This window comes from Hemitrygon akajei, unplaced genomic scaffold (assembly GCF_048418815.1).
Source record: "Hemitrygon akajei unplaced genomic scaffold, sHemAka1.3 Scf000105, whole genome shotgun sequence".
In the NCBI taxonomy this organism is placed as follows: Eukaryota; Metazoa; Chordata; class Chondrichthyes; order Myliobatiformes; family Dasyatidae; genus Hemitrygon; species Hemitrygon akajei.
This window is the reverse complement of record NW_027331991.1, coordinates 2128469-2153900: the sequence shown is the minus strand read 5'-3', so window position 1 is coordinate 2153900 and position 25432 is coordinate 2128469. Positions and strand designations below refer to the sequence as shown.

The window sequence follows — 25432 nt, the reverse complement described above, 5'->3', positions numbered from 1 at the left end:
CCACCGGGGGATAGCCACACAACAGCTGAGTCAACGGGTGACACACTTTGGCGTATCCTTTCACAAATCGCCGGTAATACCCACAGAACCCCCAAAAATGAGCGCAGAGCGCCCACTTTCTGGGATCTCGGCCAGGTGGTCACGGCCCCTATCTTGGTTGGATCAGTAGCCACTCCCTTTCGCGAAAGGATATGACCAACGTAGCTAACCGATGACTTGCAGAACTGGCATTTGTCCAGGGAAAGCTTCAACCCTTCTTCATTAAGCCGGCCCAACACCTTCAACAGCCTCTCCTCATGTTCCTCCAAAGTCGATCCAAACACTATCAAATCGTCCAGGTACACCAGCACCTCTGACAGATTCATATCCCCCACAGTTCTCTCCATGTGCCTCTGGAAGGTGGCTGGGGCTCCCGATATGCCTTGGGGCATTCGTTCGAACTGAAAGAACCCCAGCGGGCAGATAAAAGCGGTCTTATCTTTATCGCCCGCACTCATCGCGATCTGGTAATACCCACTTCTTAAGTCTAGCACACTGAACCACTTCGCACCGCTCAGGCAGGCCAACGCATCCTCGACTCTTGGGACAGTGTATTGATCAGGGACAGTTCGCCGATTCAACGTCCTGTAGTCAACACACATGCGCACTCTTCCATTCTTCTTCCGTGCCACCACTATTGGGGATGCATAAGGACTTCGGGACTCAGCTATGATTCCGGCCTCCTTCAACGTGCACAAGTGCTGCCGCACAACTTCAACATCTGCCGGAGCCAGCCGCCGGGATCTCTCTCGGAACGGGGTGTCCTCCGTCACCCGGATGGTGTGGCGAGTGCTTTTGGAGCAGCCAACATCAAACCCGCCCCGAGAAAAAACAGCTTCCATCTTCAGCATCGTCACCACTAGCCTGTGTTTCCACTCCGGCGACACAGGGGAATCCCCGAAGTTAAAGACTTCAGCGGTCAGCTCCCTTCGATGCTCCGATCCCTCCCCGTTAGTAGTCCTCACTGGTGCGCTACACATTACCGTCACCGGGAACAGATATGCCAGCGGCATTCCCCTCTTAAAGGTGATTTCTCTTGCCGTGGTGTTCCTGACACTTATAGCTATACGCCTCGCATGTAACACCCCTGGTCTCTGCACTTCGGGCCTCACCAGCGCCCCCGCCAGAAATCGTGTCTCTTCAAGATCGTCCGGGGCGTCTACTAACAGGGCTTCGCCCGTCGGCACTCCTGGGAATCTGGGGGTCCCCATCACTAGTGCTATCTCCCCTGGTCGGATCACCTTGGGCCTCGACTGCGTACACCACACCGTCCCTCTTTTACACTCCGGGTCCAGCCCTAGGGAGGCAACCCCTTCTTCGAACACTGCTCGAAACACTGGATGCACCGAGAGGGTCTCAAGAAAGTCTTCCCCCCTTTTCTCCTTACAAGCTCCCAGGAGCCGTCGCACAATGGGTGAGTTAGTCCCCACCAGGAGGGCCGCACCACCGGTTTCCACCGGGTCAGGACACACCAACACCAACGTCTCAATAGCTTCGGACACTCCCACATCGCCCTCCGAGAACTCCAATCTCACTGATAGGTACCCATCGTACGGGTAGTCACACTCGCTCACACCCCAAATCTGCAGGGCGTCAAATGGGGTTATGGGCAAATGCTTTAGATATTGGTTGTTGAAAGACCGGTACAATAAGGTCACATGCGATCCCGTATCAAGAACGGCTTTTGCGTAAACTCCCTCTATCCGTAGACCCACACTGGCACGGGGTCCTACCAGCCCATCCGGAATAGAGGCGTGGGCACCCGGTGGTCCCCTGGCTGATCTCTGTGAATGTGTTCCTCCAGAGGCTCCAGTCCGTTCCCTCACTGAGCCTCTCCTAAGTTTCCCGACATCTCTCCCTTCTTAGTCGCGGGGAGCTTGTCCTCCGCGGAACTCCTTGTCTCTCATAATCCCACCTAAAGTGTCCCTCCTCTCCACAGCTATAGCACACCCTCGGCCGCCCACAGTCCCGCCTGAAATGCCCCTCTTTCCCACAGTTAAAGCACACGCTGCCTGCCGCCCCTCCTCTCCCAGGACGGCTCCCGCTCCCAACCCACTGCACGGGTCGCACCTGAGAGTGGGTACCTCCCCTGTCCCTCCCCTCCAGAGGGGGTTCCCTATTCCCCGGGAGGTTGTCATTCCTCCACCCAGCCACCACTTCCTGTATCGCTGAGGATCGCTCCCGTAGGCCCGCGCCCCTTTTCCGCCCCAACGCTCTCTCTTCCTCCCGCACCTCTCTAATCAGTTGCCCGAACGATGGAGGGGGGCCTTTCCTATAAGCCTGCCGGATAGTCCACGCCACCTTGTCCTCCTCCAGAGAGCCACTAAATATCTGCCGCATCCTCACGCTAGCCACGTCAGGCGCCTTCACTACCCCCCGGCGCCGCAGCCCCGAGAGCATCCCCTCCATCCTAAATATGTACTCGGAGAACTTTTCCCCTCTCCGTTGTTCCAGGTGTTGGAACTCTGCTAAAAGCAGCCAGGGTTCCCCTGACAACCAAACGCTCCCTCCAAAACTTCTATACATTCCTCCACTGAGGCCCCAGGCTTCTCAGCTTTCAACTCCCGGACTCTTTTGGCTGCTAAACCCCTCAAACTTCCCAATAATCGCTGCCTCTTCTCCTCCTCCGAGCCTGGCCACTCCTCTAACATCAAGGACGTATGCTCGATCCAGGTCTCATAGTCCACCTCCCCGTCCGGAGTCGGATTGGCTCCGGAGAACACCCCCAGCTTCAGCCGTGGCCTCTCGGCCACTCCCACCAGGGAGTTAAGTGCGGCTGCCAGCTCCGAGGCTTCCACCCTACCTGGGGGGCGGGGCCTAGTCACGACTCCCTCCTCCCTCCTCCCTTTACTAGTGCCGGCCACCTCTCTGGGGTCCACCTCAAGCTCTCGCTCCTCCTCCGATATCTCCTCAGCCTCATCCTCGGAGAGAGTGTGGAGCCCCCACGGCCCCTCCTCCCCCGGTACACTGACCGTCGCCGGCAGTTCCAACGTCCTGACGTCAGCACTCGTACGAACCAACACCCAGCTAGACTCCCTCTTTACCACACCGTCGAGCTACCAATTCTACCTGCCCCATACCCTTCACCAAACTTAACCCCCGCACTAACGCGTCTCCCGAAACACGAAAATCCACTCCGCTCACTACGCATGCGTACTGTACTGGTACACGTTCAAATTAGCACCAGCTAACAATCTTATCTCTGTCCATCTCCGCTCTGCTGCCTGCGCGATTTCACAGCCCCTGACAATCCAATCCGATATGGGCACCCCACAAATGTAACACTTACCCAACAGGCTGGTATATGTCTAGGGGAAAAGGAGATCCAGCCACACACCAACCCACCTCCCGTACACGCAGGTGCTGTGAGAATCGCGTTTCTGCCTTGCGCCGCCCACAGTATCAACTTCACACCAGATACCGTTATGAAATACACTTTAAAGAGTTTGCTAACATTAACTAAAGAAGTATTAGGCAATACTATATATATATATATATATATATATATATATATACAAGGAAAGAAAAAAACAAAAGGCGCCAACTTATCAAAGTTCAGTTAGTGTAGTGCACATCGTAGGAGCTCAATCAACGAACCATCCGACCGCCACGTCGTCGCACCTGGGACCACCCCGGTGGTCTTACGAGCAGTCCAGCGCACGTCCACCTTCCTCATCCGTCTTCCTCCCGACTCTCTTCACACCAAAAGCCCGCGAAACCCCTCCCCCAAGTTCCCAGCATCACAAAACACAATAACATTCCCCATTGATTAACAAATGAATACAATTACCATATCAGCCATTCTAAAGCGAAACAACGGCGAGAGAAACACTTATCAGACAAAGAAGCATTCCTACTCGTAACAAACCAAAAAAGCCATTTTGAGTAACATACGCAGGACATTGTACACCTTCTTAACTCGGTCAGAACTCTCAGTCCATAACTGAGCCTCATCAGAATGTTCAGAACCCTGTGGGTTTACTGGTGCTTCAACATGCTGAACACAAGCATTTGGGACTGCCTCCTTTTCCTTTTTCTTCTTCAGGACAGAACAATTAGCCATCATATGACCAGCATTCTTACAATAGTAACAAGTGAGACCAGAAAATTTCTCCTTCAACTGCTTCCCTTCATCCTTACTCTTGTCACTAGTCCCAGCTTTAATTTCTGGTTTTCCCTGGTGATCCCTGGCACTCTTTTGGAAGCTCTTATTCTGGGTAAACTTAACCTTGTGAGTTAAAGCAAACTCATCTGCTAATCTAGCAGACTCCTGCAAAGTGGCAGCATCCTTTTCATCTAAATATGACTTTATGTCGTCAGGAGCACACCTTTTGGATTCTTCAATTAAAACTAACTCTTTCAAGCTATTAAAATCATCATATATTTATCATCATCATATATGTGCACCAGCGATCAAAACACACAGACTTCTCATAAGCAAATTACATATGTCCGGTTCACAGATTTCCTCAAATTTCTGAACTTTTGCCTGTATGATTCTGGGACCAACTCGTAAGCTTTGAGCACAGCCTGTTTCACTATGACATAATCATCTGCTTCATCAACCGACAAAACAGAATAGTTTTGCTAAGCCTCCCCCTTAATCACACTTTGTAAGAGAATAGGCCAACCCTCTTTTGACCACTTTAAATTCTAAGCAACCTTCTCAAAATGCTGGAAGTATTTATCAACCTCTGTCTCATCAAAAGGAGGTACCAATTTAATATCCTGACTGGCCTCAAACTTATCACCAGAGTCTAACGCTAGACCCCTTTGCTGCAACCACTCTATCTTTTCCAGCTCAAATAGCCTCTGTCTTTCTGCTTCCTCCCTCTGTTTTTCTGCCTCCTCTCAGATTTTCTGCCTCTATAGCCTCAAACTGCCTCTGCCTTTCCGCAGCCTCCATCTTTAATTTTTCTCACTCGTACTGGAGCTCAAGCTCACTAGGTTTACTTTCAGGAAACACCTCCAACTCCTCCACTTTAAACACACCCTCAGGTATATAATGTTCAGCTGTTATCCTCTGCATCTGTGCCCTCCTCATTGTCAATTTCAACATAGCTAGTTTTAACCTTCTAGCAAGACTCAACAACTCAATCCGTCTGGCATCCTCAAATGCCTCAGAGGTTGCCGCTTCCAAACAATAATCAGCATCCGCTGCTGATTTTCCACACACAAATCAATCAAAAGGGACTTCCCCAATGAAATCGATAATTAATGACTACGCCCCATAGCTGTTCATATCCCGGATGCAGGCCCCAATTTTGTTATGAATCGTAAAGCTTTAGAAACGAATCAGCACCAATAGACTACACCTGGAACAACACACACAAAATGCTGGTGGAGCACAGCAGGCCAGGCAGCATCTATAAGGAGAAGCACTGTCGACGTTTCAGGCCAAGACCCTTCGTCAGGACTGCCTGAGACTGCCTGACGAAGGGTCTTGGCCTGAAACATTGACAGTGCTTCTCCTTATAGATGCTGCCTGGCCTGCTGTGTTCCACCAGCATTTTGTGTGTGTGTTTGAATTTCCAGCATCTGCAGATTTCCTCGTGGAGTCTACACCTGGAGTCTGTTTTTGATGTTAAAACTATCTTTATTAGAATCTACTTATAATATAGTAACTTAAGCAAGATAAACAAAAGTTAACAGTGTTATGTGTATATATGTGTGTAAATATAAATCCAAAACTATTGAGCTCGGGGAAAACAACGTCTGGAGTCTTGAGATGGTAAATTATGAAAGTTCTGTTCAACCACAGAATAAGTGATGAGAGAGATATTTGTAATCCAGGGTAAATGTCAAGGGAAGGCAATTATGTCGAATTCCACATGTTCCATGGTGGTAAAACAAGAGAACAGTCACTGTACATTTTATCTGTCATCCTTCCAAATCCACATACTAATTATCACGCAAAGTGACTTGTCACAAGGCGTATCATCTTCAAATGAATTACCACACCACACCCAGGCAAGGGTTAACACATCAGTGGTCTTCATAGGATACCCCAAATCAGATCCACTCCTATCGATTAAACGAGGTGACAACCACACATTCGATGTACGCTGAATCGATAATTAACCCACACTTGTGGGCATAGGAAAATTCCAAACAGTGACCCTTGGCACCTATTTCCCTTGTTTCGATCCTTCCATTTTTCCTCATTCATCTCCGTCTGACTCTGAGTGTCTGTGTCCTCAGTTAAAACTAAACAACTGCGAGTGATGTAAACAAGCTGCAAGTCAGACTGATTCACCTTCTTAATCTCTCTCTCTTAAAATGACAGTCCACAGCAAACAAAACCTAGGGATTCATAACAACTGACTGGTGTGCCAGTAGTTGGGATGACTGAGTGAATCCTTTCCCACATTCTCAGCAGGTAAATGGCTCCTCACCAGTGTGAACTCGCTGATGCCTCTGTAGTGTGGAAGAGCGAGTGAATCTCTTCCCACATTCTGAGCAGATGAATGGCCTCTCTCCAGTGTGAACTCGCTGGTGTTCCAGAAGGTGGGATGACAGAGTGAACCGTTTCCCACATTCTGTGCAATTGAACAACTTCTCACCGGTGTGAACTCGCTGATGTCTCTGTAGGGTGGAAGATTCAGTGAATCTCTTCCCACAGACTGAGCAGGTGAACGGCCTCTCCCCAGTGTGAACTCGCTGATGTCTCTGTAGTTGGGATGACTGAGTAAATCTCTTCCCACATTCTGAACAGGTGAACGGCTTCTCCCCAGTGTGAACTCGCTGGTGACTCTGTAGGTGAGATGACAGAGTAAATCCCTTCCCACATTCTGAGCAGGTGAATGGCCTCTCCCCATTGTGAACTCGCTGATGTCTCTGTAGTTGGGATGACTGAGTAAATCTCTTCCCACATTCTGAACAGGTGAACGGCTTCTCCCCAGTGTGAACTCGCTGGTGACTCTGTAGGGTGGATAAATGAGTGAATCTCTTCCCACAGACTGAGCAGGTGAATGGCTTCTCCCCAGTGTGAACTCGCTGATGACTCAGTAGTTGGCATGACTCAGTGAATCTCTTCCCACAGACTGAGCAGATGAAAGGCTTCTCCCCAGTGTGAGCTCGCTGGTGTCTCTGTAGGTGGGATGAATGAGTGAATCTCTCCCCACAGACTGAGCAGGTGAACAGCCTCTCCCCAGTGTGAACTTGCTGATGACTCTGTAGTTGGGATGACTGAGTAAATCTCTTCCCACATTCTGAACAGGTGAACGGCCTCTCCCCAGTGTGAACTCGCTGATGTACCAGTAGGGTAGATGACTGAGTGAATCCCTTCCCACATTCTGAGCAGGTGAATGGCTTCTCCCCAGTGTGAACTCGCTGATGACTCTGTAGGTGGGATGACTGAGTGAATCCCTTCCCACAGACTGAGCAGATGAACGGCTTCTCCCCAGTGTGAACTCGCTGATGACTCTGTAGGTTGGATGACTGAGTGAATCCCTTCCCACAGACTGAGCAGGTGAACGGCCTCTCCCCAGTGTGAACTGGCTGGTGTCTCTGTAGGGTGGATGACTGAGTGAATCCCTTCCCACAGACTGAGCAGGTGAATGGCTTCTCCCCAGTGTGAACTCGCTGGTGAGCCATTAGGTCAAATGACTGAGTGAATCCTTTCTCAGAAATTCAACAGATGACCAGCCTCTGCCCGGTGTGGTGTGAACTGACTGGTGTGTCCACAGGTGGGATGACCATCTGAACCCCTTCTCACACACAGAACAGATAAATGGCCTTGCCCAGTGTGAACTTGCTGATGTACCTTCATTCGTGATAATCGAGTGAATCCATTCCCACTGTCTGAGCAGGTGAACGGCCTTTATCCTGTGTAAAATGACAGGCTTGCTATTTGGTCAAATGACCAATTGAATCTCTCTCCACAGTCTGAGCAGTAAGGATGGTCGATTGAATCTCTTGCTCCACTTCTTAAATATCCAGACAGAGACAGCAAAACTGGTGTGCCATGTTTGAGATTCCCGGCGACAAATTCCTTCTCATTTTTATCCTGTGAAAAGATTTACAAAATCCATCAATGGGTGTAGGACAACATTTCAGATGAGATTACTTTAGTTGCCAAAGTTTGATCTGGTATCACACTGTTACAGTGAGGTTCAACGAAAGTTGGACAGACTCCTGACTGGGCAGAGTGCTGGTATCTGGAATGACCATCAATTCTCTGATGCTTTTCCTGTCTCTATAAGAATGGGGCATTTCTGCCGTCTCCAATCTGTGACCTGGCTCAGTTTGACTCTCTCCATTGGTATTATTCCCTGTTCCTGCTGAGCTGCATGGGTGCCTGGCCCCACAGTAACTGAAACACTCTCACACAAATTGTCTTTGTGGATGTGCATCTGGGATTTTCTTTTATGTATTATTAACCAAAAGTGCTACAGTTTTAACACCATATAAAAAAATTCCTGCTGAGATGAATGGTTGGTCCGCACAGCTGTTAAAAGGGTTAGAGTGAATTTTTGTAATATTTCAGGTTCTTGTAGAAAAGTACAACACAGAAATAGGTCCTTTGGGTCATCTCGTCTTGTGCTGAACTATTTAAACTGCCAATCCCACATCCAGGTACCTACACGAACCTCTTAAATGTTGAAATCGAACTTGCATGCACCACTCGGGATGGCTGCTCATTCCAAACCTAGATGACCATCTGTGCGAAGAAGTTTCCCCTCATGTTCCCCTTAACATTTCACCTTTCACCATTAACCCCTGGCCACTGGATGAAGTCCCACCCCCATCTCAGTGGAGAAAGCCAGCTTGCATTTACACTATCTATGCCCCTCTATCACAATCAAATCTCACCTCAATCTGCTACATTCCAATGAATAAAGTCCTGACCTGTTCAATCTTTCCTTATAACCCAAGTCCTCCAAACTTGGCAACATCCTTGTGAATTTTCTCTGAACTCTCTGAAACTATTTTAAATCTTTCCTGTAGGTAGGTGACCAAAGCATCACACAATACTCTAAATTAGGCCTCTTTTACAAGTCAACATAATATCCATCTATTGTCAGTATTTGGCGCATGAAAGCCAATGGGTTAAAATCTTTTTTTCCGACACTATCTAACTGTGATACCACTTTCAGTGAATTAAGGACTTGTATTCCCAGGTCCCTTTCTTCTACAACACTCCTCCGTGCCTGACCAGTCACTGTGAAAGACCTCCCTTGGTAGGTCATACCAAAGTGTAACAACTCACACTTGACTGCATTAAATTCCATTTTCCATTTCTAAAACCATTTTTCCCAGGGGGTCCAGGTCACACTGCAAGCCATGATAGTCTTCCTCGCTGTTCACTACACCACCAGTCTTGGTGGTCATAAATCTGCTAATCCAGTTAACCACACTATCATCCAGATTACTGATATAGATGACAAACCACAACAGATCCAGCACTGATCCCTGTGGCACACCACTAGACACAGGTTCTAGTCAGAGAGGCAACCATCTGCTACCACACTCTGGCTTCTCTCAAAGACACAGTCTCATCTAATTTACTATCTCATCTTGAATGCTGAGTGACTGAACCTTCTTGACCAACCTCCCATGTGAGACTTTGTCAAGTGCCTTGCTAAAGTCCATGTAGACAACATCCACTGCCTTGCCTTCATCCACTTTCCTGATAACTTCCTCGAAAGACTCTATAAGATTGGTTAGACATGACCTACCATGCACAAAGCCATGCTGTCTATACTTAATCAGTCCACATCTATCCAAATACTTATATTTCCGGTTCCTGCACATACATTCCAGTAACTTTCCCACTATTCACTACTAGTTACCACTCCGTGGGTTTGGAGATTTCTCTGGAATTTCATAGAATCATAGAAATCTATAGCACATTACAGACCCTTTGGCCCACAGTGCTGTGCCGACTATGTAACTTACTCTAGAAACTGCCTGGAGTTTCCCTAGCGCATAGCCCTCTATTTTTCTGAGCTCCATGTAACTATCTAAGAGAGCGTTAAAAGTCCCTGTTGTATCCGCCTCGACAACCGCTGCTGGCAGTGCATTCGACACATCCAACACTCTCTGTGTAAAAAACCTACCCCTGACATCCCCTCGGCATATATTTCCAAGCACCTTAAAACTATGCCCCCTCCTGTTAGCCATTTTAACGCTGGGGAAAAATCCTCTGGCTATCCACACACTCAATGCCCCTCATCATCTTATACACCTAAAAAAGGCTCTAAACATAAACAAGGAAATTATACATTGCTTTGAGGATTTGTTAGAAGTAAACAAAATTATGAGGGTATAGAAAGGGTAAATGCAAGCTGCTTTTTCCACTGAGGTTGGGTGGGACGACAACCAGAGGTCATGGGTAAGTGGGGAAGGTGAACATTTAATGGGAACATTTGGAAAAGTTCTTTGCTGAAATGGTCGTGAGAGTGTGGAATGAGATGTCAGCACTAGTGGTGAATATGAGCTCGATTTCACCATTAAGAGAAGTTTGACAGGTACCTGGATGGTAGGGGTATGGAGGGTGATGATCCCGGTGCAGGTAGTTGCAATAGAGAGCTTAAATGTTTTTGTGGCATTGACAAAATGGGCCAAATAGCCTGTTTCTCCACTGAACTTCTCCATATTTCTGTGACAGAGAAGCTGGCCAAACTTGTTTGGAAGGGAAAAGGTAGGAGTGACAACGGAGCAGCAATGGCTGGAGTTTCTGGGAGCAATTCGAGAGCTGAGCGATCGATACATCCCAAAGACGTGGAAGCATTGGAAAGGCAGCAGGGCACAACCGTGGGTTAAATGAGAATCCAAAACCAACATAAAAGCAGAGGAGAGGGCAAACAAAAGAGCAAAGGACCATTCGGAAGCTTTTAGAATCCAACAGAAGACAACTAAAGGAAAGTCAGATGAGTTCGGGAGTGGAATTATGAAATGGTTGTCATTAATGTGTTTTGGTTGCACCCAACAGTCCGCAGCATTTAGAGGAACGAGATATCCAGGGCCTCAATATCTCTTGAAAACCAAGATTCCCTGCACTAGTTACCATTCAACTTTTATTTTGTCAGACACATACAAACTGTACACCCTTAAAATTTCACTTCTGAAGAACTCCCACTTACCAAGTACTCCTTTGTTAAAAAAAATCCTGTCCCAATTAACGCTTGTCAAATCCTTGCAAATATCATAAAAATTGGACTTTCTCCAATTTAGAATCTCAAGAGAGGTCCAGGCCTCTGTTTTTCTGTATTTACTTGGAATCTCATGATCAGTAGATACAAAGTGTTCCCATACACTAATTTCTGTCACTAGCACTGGATCACTTCCCAATAGCTTATTGCACACTTCTACATCGGGAATTTTACGTACTGATTAAGGTAGATTTGCTAAGCTCTACCCCATCTAGTCCTTTTACAGCCTAGGAGTCCAGTAAATAAATGGAAAGTTAAAATCACTCACTTTATCAACCTTTGTTTCTTGGCATAGTCCGCAATCTCCCTACAGATTTGATCCTTGAAATCCCTCAGACTGTTGGGCTAAGGACAAGTCCAAGTAATGGCTACAATATCATAACTTCATGCCCTGAGGTCTGAACGACATCTGTTTGGTGTCAAAAAAACAACCTTGCCCTCAACGTCACTGAAAGAAAGGAGCTGGCTGTAGACTATAGGAGAAATGGAGACAGGCTGACCCAGGATCTGGGCTTGAGAGGGTGAACAGCTTTAAGTTCCCTGGCATACACAACACCGAGGATCTCACCTGGACTGTACATACTGGCTGTGTGGTGAAAAAGGCACAGAAGTGCCACTTTCACCGCAGGCGGTTCAGGAAGTTTGGGATGGGGCCCCAAATACTAACAACTTTCTACAGGGGCACAATTGAGAGCATCCTGACTGGCTGCATCACTGTCTGGTATGGGTGCTGTACTTCACTAAGTCACAGGACTCTGCAGAGAGTGGTGCGGACAGCCCAGCACAAATTTAGATGTGAACTTCCCACTATTCAGGACATTGACAAAAACAGGTGTGTAAAAAGGGCCACCCCAACCACAAACTGCTCCAGCTGCTACCATCTGGGAAACGGTACCACAGCCTGAAAGCCCGGACCAACAGGCCCAGGGACAGCTTCTTCCACCAGGCCCTCTGATAGATTAATTCATGCTGATACAATTGTACTTTTATTTATCCTGACTTTCCTGTTGTACATACTATTTATTATAAACTATTATAAATTTCACATTGCACATTTAGACAGAGATGTAACATAAAGATTTCTACAACTCATGTATATGAAGGATGTATGTAATAAAGTCAATTCAATTCAATTCACTCTGTCCACTATCTGTTCTGTCATTCTGGCTCCAATCCTCCCTGCAACTTTAGTTTAACCACCCACCCCACAGGGGAGCACTAGCAAGCCTTGCCACTAGGATATTAGTCCCCTTCTAGTTCTGTTCCCCTAACTAACAAATCCCCTATCACCCCTTTGACTTTCCTCTGCCAGGTAATCCCCCCCATCAGTTTGTAAAGTGTCCACCTGTTGTTGTGTGGGATAGCAACAAAAGTAGTCTGCAATGGCTATTTAACCTCATTCTCCTTCCTGACTCTCAGCCAGTTTCCGGTGTCCTGCACGTTGGGTGCAACTCACCTCTCTTCATCTCATATCTATCATACCCTCCGACGCTTGGATGATGCGGAATTCATCCATTTCCAGCTCCAACTCCTTAAAGAGCAGCTGGATATATACCTTCTACGTGAGGGCATCAGGGACACTGGAGGTCTCCCCACCTTCCCACCAGTGTCCCCTCTAATTTGTAATGACCAGTGTGTGCAAAAATCTTGTGCTGTACAATTTTTACCCAGTGACTACAACATGTGCAAACTGAATTTTATATAGAGAGGTATTCATTTCAACAGCGAGCAAATCACTGTCAGTAAGAACGTTAATCTGCTCTGGGCTTGATTGAGTTCATCTGCATTCTCATACAACCTATGTAACAGGTTAATGAAGGATTTACTCGCCACAGCTTTGGCAAACCACCTATTTGTGATCTTCTTCCTAAATGATGCTTTAAATTTCAGATTTCCAAATATCACTCCACTTCTTCCCACTTGAAAATTCTCCAGCAACTCTTGCATCACCACAATACACACAGTATTGTACATAAATATTTCCCCTGAAGTCTCACCCAGGTGACTGACGGTGGTGAACTCAGTGATGGCAATGCCAATGAATATGAAGGGAAGGGCAGTAGTCTGTCTCATTGGAGTCTGGCACATTTGTGATGTGAAAGCTACTTGTTGGCCAGGGCAAAGGTGTTTGATATCATTATGTAGCCAGACAGAATTGGTGGAAGCATGTTCTCACCAGTAGAAAAGTGCAGACCGAGAGGAGGTAGAACAAGCAACACACACAAAATGCTGGAGGAACTCAGCAGGCCAGGCAGCATCTATGGAAAAGAGTACTAATGCTGAATTCCTCCAGCAATTTGTGTGTGTAGCTTGGATTTCCAGCATCTGCAGATTTCCTCTTTGTGCTTGGAGGTAGAACAAAGATGATTTTCTCAACTGGTGATGTAAAAGATTTTAGAGCCATAGAATAGAACATTACAGCACAGTACAGGCCCTTCAGCCCTCCATGTTGTGCCGGCCCATATAAACCTTAAAAAAAAGAACTAAACCCACACTACCCCGTAACCCTCCATTTTCTTTCATCCATGTGCCTGTCCAAGAGGCTATTAAATACCCCTAATGTTTTAGCATCCACCACCACCCCTGGCAAGTCATTCCAGGCACTCACAGCCCTCTGTGTAAAAAAAAACTTACCCCTGATGTCTCCCCTAAACTTCCCTCCCTTAATTTTATACATATGCCCTCTGGTGTTTGCTATTGGTGCCCTGGGAAACAGGTACTGACTATCCACCCTATCCATGCCTCTCGTAATCTTTTAGACCTCTATCAAGTTCTAGACCTTTCAGATTATTTTACATTTCATAAAGATTGAAACAGAATAGGCTGAAACACACTGTTCAAAAGTGCTGGCGTTCAATCCACTTGGTGCATTGACTCATAACATTTTTTGGGTGTATGTTTGTCAGAAACACATCCAACAGATTTCCCATCAGAAGTGCAGGTAAATTCTGGACCTGATTTCAAATGAACCACTGAGCACTCTAAAAAAAAGGTGCTGCAGAGGCCGATTTCTCCCTTGTGCTTTTATTTTTAGTGTGAACTATGTAACATTGATGGTGATTAATGATCATTACTTTCAGGCGACAGCCCTCCAAACCTGTGACTAACCACAGTAAAACTTAGTGAACCTGCCATGGTTGGGTCTTGGGTGTCGGACTAGCAGATTTTCTGTATTATTAGATGTTCTCATATTAATACATCATACCTCACTTCCAAATCACTGTTTTTAGACATCACATTATAGAATGATGCATTCCACATAACCTGCAAGTTTAAAAGAAGCTCAGAAAATAAGGTCAAAGTAAGTTTCAAAGGCATCTGGGAAACAGAAACGTGCAAGTTTAAAGGGAGCGGAGATACCTGACTGACCTGCATGAGGTGTTGAGCTACCTATAATGCATTCTTGAATGTATAATGTAGATTTAAAGCAATAATTTGATTTAAATTATTTTATTAAATACACATTATCTTGGATCTCTTAATCGCAATTCACATTTAATGTAGGATTAACCTTTCTGCATTTGGATAACTACAATTTTTGTTCCTTTCTTTCGAAAAATGCAGTCACATCATAACACTATTCAAACTTCGGACCCAAAGTCTTTTTCCCCCTTTTATTTTTTCCCCAGGAAAAAAAATACTATAAACTTTTTGCTATTTAAAATTGGTAACATTTATCAATTCATGCTATTGTTTAAAATTAAATTGCTTAACTCCCTGAAGCAAACTTGTAAGTTCACTAGCTGATGAAGATTTGTACAAAGAGGATTGTATATTTTACACACAAAGCAGCATAATATCAATGCTCCTACATTATAAATTGGGAGATGAATATACACATCCCAAACTTATTAGGTATTTGCACTCAATTTTTCTCACAGATGGTGAACTGCTAATCTTGGCTGGTTCATCAGGCACAGCACGGAGTAGATCTGAAGGGAGGTGGGGTGGTTTGTGTATTTTCGGCAGTGCTGGGAGGAAAAATCAGCATGAATGATGAATGTCTTTAATATCCCTTCCTATAAAATGCTCTACAAATGTCTCACATTTATTTGACCTTGAGCTTTTCTTAAAACCATATTACACTTTAGTCAGGATTACTTAGAATTTCAACATCTCTTTTCCAGCGAAAATAATAAGTGGGCAGGGGTATAATTTAAAGATCCTATATATTCAGTTTAATCCACCCCATTCTAATGAAATGTTTATTGAGTTATTCATGCTATTGACAAGGCTCTGAATAAAGCAAATGAGGACCAATAGGTGTGGTCCATTCTTACAACCAGTTCGATGGCATAATTTTAATCTCACTTCTCCATGTCTTCACATTTAGGAGCAGAATCACAAGAAGAGGTGGCAAATGACCAGGTGGTAAAAGCTCTCATTTCCTTTCCAATTCTATTTGAAAGTACTGTCTTAGTCTTCAACAATACTGTCCTGTGGATATCCAGTAAGTGTGCTCTGGAAGTCCAACCCAAAGTAGAATCCTTGCTAATCTACAACGCTAGCACTGTACCACACCATACTTTATGTCTGGTAATTTAGCCAAGATTCCTATTTTCTAATCACAGGAAAGACTAAGTGCTAATTTAAAACAAAGGCTAAGATTTAAACTTTCATCTTATGGTGATGATCATCTAATGTTATACTGCTTTTCCCTATATAAAAGGGGTGATAGATAAGTTTGTGGCCTAAGGTAGAAGGAGTCAATTTTAGAAAATCTAACACATCTATTTTTCAACATAGTCCCCTCCTACATTTACACACTTAGTCCAGCGGTCGTGGAACATACGTATCTTGGACCTCCAGAAAGTGTCCACAGATGGGTTTTGTTCCCTTTCTCCGAGTTCCTAATCCTTGCATTTAGATAGCTGGAGCTCAGCTCTGTCTGAGAGATCCATCGGTTCCCATTCCCTCATCAACCGGAAGCTCCCCGGGGTCCGTGTACGGATCGTGGGGCTGAGAGAGAGGGAAGAGGGCAGGACTGTCCCGGGATTGCTGGCCAAAGTGTCAGAAATTCACAGGAATCGTCCCGAAGTCGGTGTTTAAGATAAAAACACAGAGAATCGCTCTTACCTGCAACCGACATTTTCAAAGCCTTCTGTGTTCTGCACGCATGCGTGATACTCTGGACGTCATCAGCCTGACGCCTGCGCAGTTCATCAGTGCTTCAGTGCCTGACAAAAATTATTACCGCAGGGCCTTATGGGTAATAACGGTGCCATTAAACATTTCTTGAAGCACCGGTTCAATGTCCATATTTCATTCTTTTTTTGGTGTATAGCAAAAACCTGCAGTTCTTTTAACGCAGAAAGCGGCTCACGTAATCAATGTACTCAATATCAACGTGTATCTAATGCCAAAGTAAAATGCAGATATAAAACAGGAGATTCTGCAGTTGCTGGACATACAGAGACGCTCACACACAAAATGCTGGAGGAACTCTGCAGTTCAGGCAGCAACTAAGCAGCGGAGTACACAGTCTAGGTATGCTGAAGAGGCTCGGTCTAAAAGTTGTTTATTTATTCCTCTCCACAATTGTTGCCTGATCTTTTGATTTCCACCAGTATTTTGCAGAACCTAACCATCTATTTTTTGGGTCAACCAGTTTCCAAATTCTTCTGATCTTCCTTTTGTAGCCATATCCTGCTGGTCTGTTTCCTCTTCCTCTTCCTCCTCCTAAACTCTAGACCCATTCTCTCTCTGGAGCCCCAAAGCCTGACTCAGGCTGGCAACACTTTGGTTTCTGATTCTGCACCACCGAAGTTTCACTCGCTAGCCTGTTGTCAGACTTTAGAGGTGCATTGTATTGCGAGATCGCAGATTCGTTTACTGTGAGTGTCGCTTTAAGTGCCTGAGTGAGGCGGGGCTGTGACTTCACACACGCGCTGCAGCAGAGACGGGGGGGAGAGAGGGAGGGGAGGGAGAGGGAGAGGAAGAGAGAGAGAGAGAGAGACAGAGACTTCAGCTTGTCACTGCTATGCCCAAAAGATTGGGTTGATCATCGGCACGCAGTGCACAACAGATGTTTGAGTGTCACTTCGTATAATCCATATGCATGGATTTGTTGGAGTGTCCTGTGGTATCACTTTCGTTGGCCCTTACCTGGAATCGGGATGTTCTGTGATAACCACTTGAAGACGATATTCCTGCCACTGTCACCTGGTGATATTTCTAAGTGGATTTCGGAACGAATCGACGGATAAGATCTTCGGCGACTGTTATTTCGTTTACCCAGCGTGGAATGTGTGTGGAATTCTTCGTAATTGCCTTCTCTCCACAAGTTCGTGTGGATTTACAAATCTCTCCTCTCACTCACTTATTCCGTGGATTACTGAACTTTTCCACTTTACCATCTGAAGACTTTAAGCATTGTTTCCCAAGCTTGATAGTTCGGGAGCTGTATATACGCATAACACTCTTAACTTCTGTTTATTTTGTTTAATCTTTTATATTTGTAGCAGATACTAATTAAGAGAGTGGTTCTTTCTTTCTTTTTAAATCTTTTTATTAATTTTTAAGAAAAAACATAAGTAAAATATAAGTACAAAATATTTGAGAGTACACAATTAATAGATTCATTAACAAACAGATATGTATTAATCAATATATAAAGTCTCCCAAACTCATAGTATTAATGTAAAGGATTCAAAAAGAAAAGAAAAAGAAAAAGAAACCCCCCCAAAAAAAAAACATAAGAATTAAAAAAAACAACTAAAAGAAAAAAAAACTAACCAACATGGGCAATTGTATAATGTTAAATACATACAGTAGTGCCAATGACTCCGAACCTCCATCTATACAATTCAGGATAGTAACAATAAGGTTCAGGATCAGACCATTTAATTCCTATGAAAATGTTGAATAAATGGTCTCCAAGTTTCCTCAAATTTAACTGAAGAGTTAAAAACCACACTTCTAATTTTTTCTAAACTCAAACAGGAAATGGTTTGAGAGAACCACTGAAATACAGTTGGAGGGTTAATTTCTTTCCAGTTCAGTAAAATAGATCTTCTATCCATTAGTGTAACAAATGCAATCATTCGTTGGGATGAAGCGGATAGACGCTTATTATCTATCATTGGTAGACCAAAAATTGCGGTAAAAGGATGTGGTTGGAGATTAATATTTAAAACTCTTGAAATGATATTGAAAATATCTTTCCAATAGTTTTGTAAACAAGGACAAGACCAAAACATATGGGTCAATGAAGCAATATCAGAATGACATCTATCACAGGTTGGATTAACATAAGAATAAAATCGAGCAAGTTTATTTTTAGACATGTGGGCTCTATGTACAACCTTAAATTGTATTAGAGCATGTTTAGCACAAATAGAGGTAAAATTTTTTCCCATTGCTCAGTAGATATAGGACAATGCAATTCTTCCTGCCATTCCTTCTTAATTTTTTTCTGATATATCTGGCTGTACATTCATAATCATATTATAAATGATAGCTACTAAACCCTTTTGACAAGGATTAAGAGTTAAAATTCTTTCTGTAATGTCCAATGGACATTCTTTCGAAAAAGACTTTAATTCATTATATAGAAAATTTCTAACTTGCAAATATCTAAAAAAATGGGTTTTAGATAAATTATATTTATTAGAGAGTGGTTCTAACATCGAAACCAGACTCCATTAGTGATCTGTTGCTGCTGGTACGTAACAATTGCAACAACCCAGCTGTCTGAGGCATAGTCCTTTAAAATTGGTGAAAATGACCCAAAACGTTGAAAAGAGCAGGGAAGAAGGAGTTTAACCAAATTCGTCCAGAGCCCTGAAGAACGTCACAACCACAGTGAGCTTATCGTCTTATTCAGCCTGGAGAAAATCATGCAGGAAATTCATGCAGGTGTATAAGATGATGAGAGGGATTGGTCGTGTGGATAGTCAGAGGCTTTTTCCCAGGGCTGAAATGGCTAACACGAGGGGGAATAGGTTTAAGCTGCTTGGAAGTAGGTACAGAGGAGATGTCAGAGCTCAGTTTTTTAAGCAAAGAGTGGTGTGTGTGTGTGGAATGCACTGCCAGCGACGGTGGTAGAGGCGGATACAATAGGGTCTTTTAAGAGACTCTTAGATAGGTACACGGAGCTTAGGAAAATAGGTGGCTATGCGGTAGGGTAATTCTAGACAGTTTCTAGAGTAGGTTACATGGTCGGCACAACATTGTGGGCCAAAGGGTCTGTAATGTGTTGAAGATTTCTGTGATTCTATGGAATTCAACGGAAATCTCCTATCCCACGGAGTGGTGACTAGTTGCAACCTGTCATCTCAGGGAGAGTGAGAGGGGAAAGGCAGGGGTAGATTTTGATATTCTGATATGGAGCAGAAACATGGGCCGGGACCAGATGGGCCGAGTGGCCTCTCTAGTGTACATTGTGAGTGTGGTAGAGACAGTAAGTACCTGAGACACGGGATTTGATACAGAAGTGATTTATCTTTCACAGCTCCACAATCTAGCTTCTCCAGTCTAGTTTAAGGCTAACATCAGCAGAACAGACTCCTCCAATGCTCAGTGACCAGGGTTCAGTCCTGGGTGCGATGAGCAGCCGCAAGATCTGCAGAATCTGACAGTAACAGTCCCGTCATGAACCTGCAGCTGCCTTCAGTCACCGTGATGGTTAAACATTTAACACGGAACTGATTTGAACTTCCTCCCTGATGTGAAGTTGCTGGTGTTGCAGCAGCTGGGATGATTGAGTAAAACTCTTTGCTCACTCCGGACAGAAATGTGGCCTTTATTTATTGTGAACTCACTGGAGCACCGCAAGGTGGGTTAACTGAATGAGTCTCTTCACACACACGGAGCAGGTGAACGGCCGCTTCCCAGTGTGAAGCTGTTGGGCATCTGCGATGGCCGACGGAATCCCTTCCAAAATGAGAGCCAGTGAATGACGTCACACTGCTGTCAACGTCATGGCGGTGTATCCAATCAAATCACGGACATGGACACGTGTTCGGGCGATTTTTGTAGCGAGTGGGGCGCTGTCTTCTCCAGCATCTCCGCCTCCACATTCAAGGATCGGTGGCATTCAAGCGCTGGTGAACTGACAGATACAGCGGAACTAACATGCTGTTGTGTTTGTGATTCCCATACACAAATCCTTTGACTTTCCTACACTGCTAAACGTTTACAAAGCAAGTCAGTGGCTGAAGGACAACAATTCAACTGAAATAATTTGAGTCTTCATGGTGCCTTCTGATAAAAAAACACTGTTACAACCCAAAACATTTTGAAGGAACAAAGCTTCATCTTTTAACTGACCACAGTTCCGGTATCAGGCACAATATCAAGCTCTCTGCTTCCCTCTCTGTATCAAAATGGATCACTCCTCCCCTTCATCAGTCTGTGACTTGGCTCAGTTTGTCTGTCTCCTTCCCATTCTGAGCATGCGCCACACACCTACTGAGATCACATTTTATTCACACTGCTGTGACTAGAGACTTTCTGAGTATTATGTCCCTCCTGGCATTTGACGGTGGTAAATTCAGAGGCAGCAATGGTATTGACCCTCAGGAGTAGGTGATTAGGCTTTTTCGTTGGAGATGATGAACTGCCGGTAGTGTGAGGCTGGATGAGTGGGTCGTTTTCAAACTGGAAGGAGGTAGTGTTTGGAGTACCCCAGAGATCAGTCCCTGACCACAGTTGTTCACAGTTTAATGTCCTGGCGGAGGCAGCGAGATGTGAGATGTCCCAGTCTGCTGGTGACGCAGAAAGAGTGGAGTTGGGGGAGGGGAGGCTATTCACTTGCAATTTCGTAGCTTTCCAATCAGTACATAGAGCAACTGTGGGGCTGCAGTGGCGGGTTCCAATCTGCTAATTATATTTGCTGACGACACTACACTGACTGGCCTAATCTCAGATAATAACGAGGCAGCCTACAGAGAAGAAGTCATCACCCCGATACGGTGGTGTCAAGAAAACAACCTCTCCCTCATTGTAACGAAAACAAAGGAGCTGGTTGTGGATTATAGGAGGAATGGAGACAGGGAGCACATTCAACATTTCCAAGTCTGTTATTGACACAAAATGCACTTTTTAATAGTGATCATGACACAATGTATTTTATATATTGTTAATGACATAAAACATATTTGTAGATTGTTACTGATAGAGAATCATATAACTTGTGTTCCGTGTGTTATCTGAATGTACTTGCCTGTGATGCTGCCACAAGTCAGTGTTTCTCTGTACCTGTACCTTCCCGTACTTGTGCACTTGGCAATAAATTCAACCGGACCTGAGAAATCTCAGTGAGATTTGATTAGTGATGATCATCTTGGCAGCTCGGTATGTCGAATGTATGAGACAGTACACTGTTAAATGCAAAACCCTGAACAGTGTCGATGATCAGAGGGATCTTAGACTCCAAGTTCATCGCTCCCTGAAAGAGACTGCACAGATTGATCGGGTGGTTAAGAAGGCAAATGACATGGTTGTCTTTATCAGTTGAAGCATTGAGTTCAAAAGTCGGGAAGTTGTGTTGCGGCTGTTACGAGTCCGCGGTCCTACTGAGACTGTTTCTTTAAGAGCGGCGGCGTGAGGAGGCGGGGCTATGACGTGAATGACAGGCTGACAGTGGACTGAACCATAAGAGAGAGACAGCGATCTGCAGACCGGGGGGGGGGGGGGGGAGGGGGGAGAGGGAGGGAGGGAGAGAGAGAGAGAGAGAGAGAGAGAGAGAGAGAGAGAGAGAGAGGAGAGGAGAGAGAGAGAGAGAGAGAGAGAGAGAGAGAGAGAGAGAGAGAGAGAGAGAGAGAGAGAGAGACTGGAAAAGCTGATATCTTCAGTTAGTCGCAGCTGAGGATCGGAACTCTCCGCTGCCCACAAGAGTGGGTTGATCATCGGTACACGGAACCACAACGAATGTGTGTGGCTGTCACTCCGTATAATCTTTGGTTTTGGAATATCTTGTATTAACCCTTCCCTGGGTATGTTGTGTGGTAACCCCTGGAAGACGGTATTCCTGTGACAGGTCACTTTTGCTGATAATTCGTATGTGAACGATTCAATGGTTAAGAATTTCGTCGACGGTTATTGTGAAGTAACGGCCTTTTCTCTCCGTTTCACCCTGGATTACAAATATCTCTCTCCCATCATTTATTCCGTGTGTTACTGAACTTTCCTAATTTACCATCTCAAGACTCTAAGCTTTCATTCCTCAGGCTCGATAGTCTGGGAGTTATATTTACTCATATATACACTGAACACTGTTAACTTTCCTTTATTTCGTTGTTACTATATTATAAGAAGACACTAATAAAGAGAGTGGTTTTAACATCAAAACCAGACTCCAGTGTGAACTCCATTGCTGCTGGTTCGTTTCTAAAACGTTTCAGTTCGTAACACAGTTTTATAAAACTAGTTAGACCACATTTGCTGCACTAATCACTCTCTCACCTAGATGGGGTCAGTTGTGCTGTGAGGATTACATTCCTTGACTTCTCTAGATAGATAGATAGATAGATAGATAGATAGATAGATAGATAGATAGATAGATAGATAGATAGATAGATAGATAGATAGATAGATAGATAGATAGATAGATAGATAGATAGATAGATACTTTATTCATCCCCATTGGGAAATTCAACATTTTTTCCAATGTCCCATACACTTGTTGTATCAAAACTAATTACATACAATACTTAACTCAGTAACAATATGATATTCATCTAAATCACTTTCTCAAAAAGCATTAATAATAGTTTTTAAAAAACGTTCTTAAGTCCTGGCGGTTGAATTGTAAAGCCTAATGGCATTGGGGAGTATTGACCTCTTCATCCTGTCTGAGGAGCATTGCATTGATAGTAACCTGCCGCTGAAACTGCTTCTCTGTCTCTGGATGGTGCTATGTAGAGGATGTTCAGAGTTTTCCATAATTGACCGTAGCCTACTCAGCGCCCTTCGCTCAGCTACCGATGTTAAACTCTCCAGTACTTTGCCCACGACAGAGCCCGCCTTCCTTACCAGCTTATTAAGACGTGAGGCGTCCCTCTTCTTAATGCTTCCTCCCCAACACGCCACCACAAAGAAGAGGGCGCTCTCTACAACTGACCTATAGAACATCTTCAGCATCTCACTACAGACATTGAATGACGCCAACCTTCTAAGGAAGTACAGTCGACTCTGTGCCTTCCTGCACAAGGCATCTGTGTTGGCAGTCCAGTCTAGCTTCTCGTCTAACTGTACTCCCAGATACTTGTAGGTCTTAATCTGCTCCACACATTCTCCATTAATGATCACTGACTCCATATGAGGCCTAGATCTCCTAAAGTCCACCACCATCTCCTTGGTCTTGGTGATATTGAGACGCAGGTAGTTTCAGTTGCACCATATCACAAAGTCCTGTATCAGTTTCCTATACTCCTCCTCCTGTCCATTCCTGACGCACAACACTATGGCCGTGTCATCAGCGAACGTCTGCACATGGCAGGACTCCGAGTTATATTGGAAGTCTGATGTGTACAGGGTGAACAGGACCGGAGAGAGTACGGTTCCCTGCGGCGCTCCTGTGCTGCTGACCACCGTGTCAGACCTACAGTCTCCCAACCGCACATACTGAGGTCTATCTGTCAAGTAGTCCACTATCCAATCCACCATGTGAGAGTCTACTCCCATCTCCGTTAGTTTGTGCCTTAAGATCTTGGGCTGGATGGTGTTAAAGGCACTAGAGAAGTCAAGGAATGTAATCCTCACAGCACAACTGACCCCATCCATCCAGCCCAAGATCCCAAGGCACAAACTAACGGAGATGGGAGTAGACTCTCACATGGTGGATTGGATAGTGGACTACTTGACAGATAGACCTCAGTATGTGCGGTTGGGAGACTGTAGGTCTGACACGGTGGTCAGCAGCACAGGAGCGCCGCAGGGAACCGTACTCTCTCCGGTCCTGTTCACCCTGTACACATCAGACTTCCAATATAACTCGGAGTCCTGCCATGTGCAGAAGTTCGCTGATGACACGGCCATAGTGTTGTGCGTCAGGAATGGACAGGAGGAGGAGTATAGGAAACTGATACAGGACTTTGTGATATGGTGCAACTCAAACTACCTGCGTCTCAATATCACCAAGACCAAGGAGATGGTGGTGGACTTTAGGAGATCTAGGCCTCATATGGAGTCAGTGATCATTAATGGAGAATGTGTGGAGCAGGTTAAGACCTACAAGTATCTGGGAGTACAGTTAGACGAGAAGCTAGACTGGACTGCCAACACAGATGCCTTGTGCAGGAAGGCACAGAGTCGACTGTACTTCCTTAGAAGGTTGGCGTCATTCAATGTCTGTAGTGAGATGCTGAAGATGTTCTATAGGTCAGTTGTAGAGAGCGCCCTCTTCTTTGTGGTGGCGTGTTGGGGAGGAAGCATTAAGAAGAGGGACGCCTCACGTCTTAATAAGCTGGTAAGGAAGGCGGGCTCTGTCGTGGGCAAAGTACTGGAGAGTTTAACATCGGTAGCTGAGCGAAGGGCGCTGAGTAGGCTACGGTCAATTATGGAAAACCCTGAACATCCTCTACATAGCACCATCCAGAGACAGAGAAGCAGTTTCAGCGACAGGTTACTATCGATGCAATGCTCCTCAGACAGGATGAAGAGGTCAATACTCCCCAGTGCCATTAGGCTTTACAATTCAACCGCCAGGACTTAAGAACTTTTTTTACAGCTATTATTAATGCTTTTTGAGATAGTGATTTAGATGCATATCATATTTTTACTGAGTTAAGTATTGTATGTAATTAGTTTTGATACAACAAGTGTATGGGACATTGGAAAAAAATGTTGAATTTCCCCATGGGGATGAATAAAGTTATCTATCTATCTATCTATCTAGTTTTGCTACAACAAGTGTATGAGACATTGGAAAAAAGGTTGAATTTCCCCATGGGGATGAATAAAGTATCTATCTATCTATCATCGGGAGTGTTTCATACAGTTCTGGTCGCCCCCATTCTCGGAAGGATGTCGGGGCTTTGTACAGGGCGCAGAAGAGGTTTACCAGGATACTGCCTGGATTAGAGGGCATGAGCTATAACGAGAGGCTGGACAAACTTGTGATGTTTTCTCCAGAGCGGCGCAGGCTAGGGTGAGACTGGATGGACGTTTATAAGATTACGAGAGGAATAGATAGATGGACAGACGATATATTTTTCCTGGGGGTTGAAATGTCTAATACATTTAAGGTGAGAGGAGATGTGAGCGGCAAGTTTGCTTCTGTCCAGAGACGAATG

General features: G+C 45.0%; 1 protein-coding gene across 1 annotated transcript in view; it reads right to left on the bottom strand.

Moving 5' to 3' along the window:
- Nucleotides 1–7700, bottom strand: part of LOC140723248 (uncharacterized) — a 133978-nt gene extending 126278 nt beyond the window's left edge. Inside the window, 1 exon segment of the mRNA XM_073037863.1 lies at nt 6398–7700. Within this exon segment, the coding sequence (XP_072893964.1) occupies nt 6398–7635 (1238 nt within the window). The 5' untranslated portion in view covers nt 7636–7700.
- Nucleotides 7701–25432: the final 17732 nt, after the last annotated feature.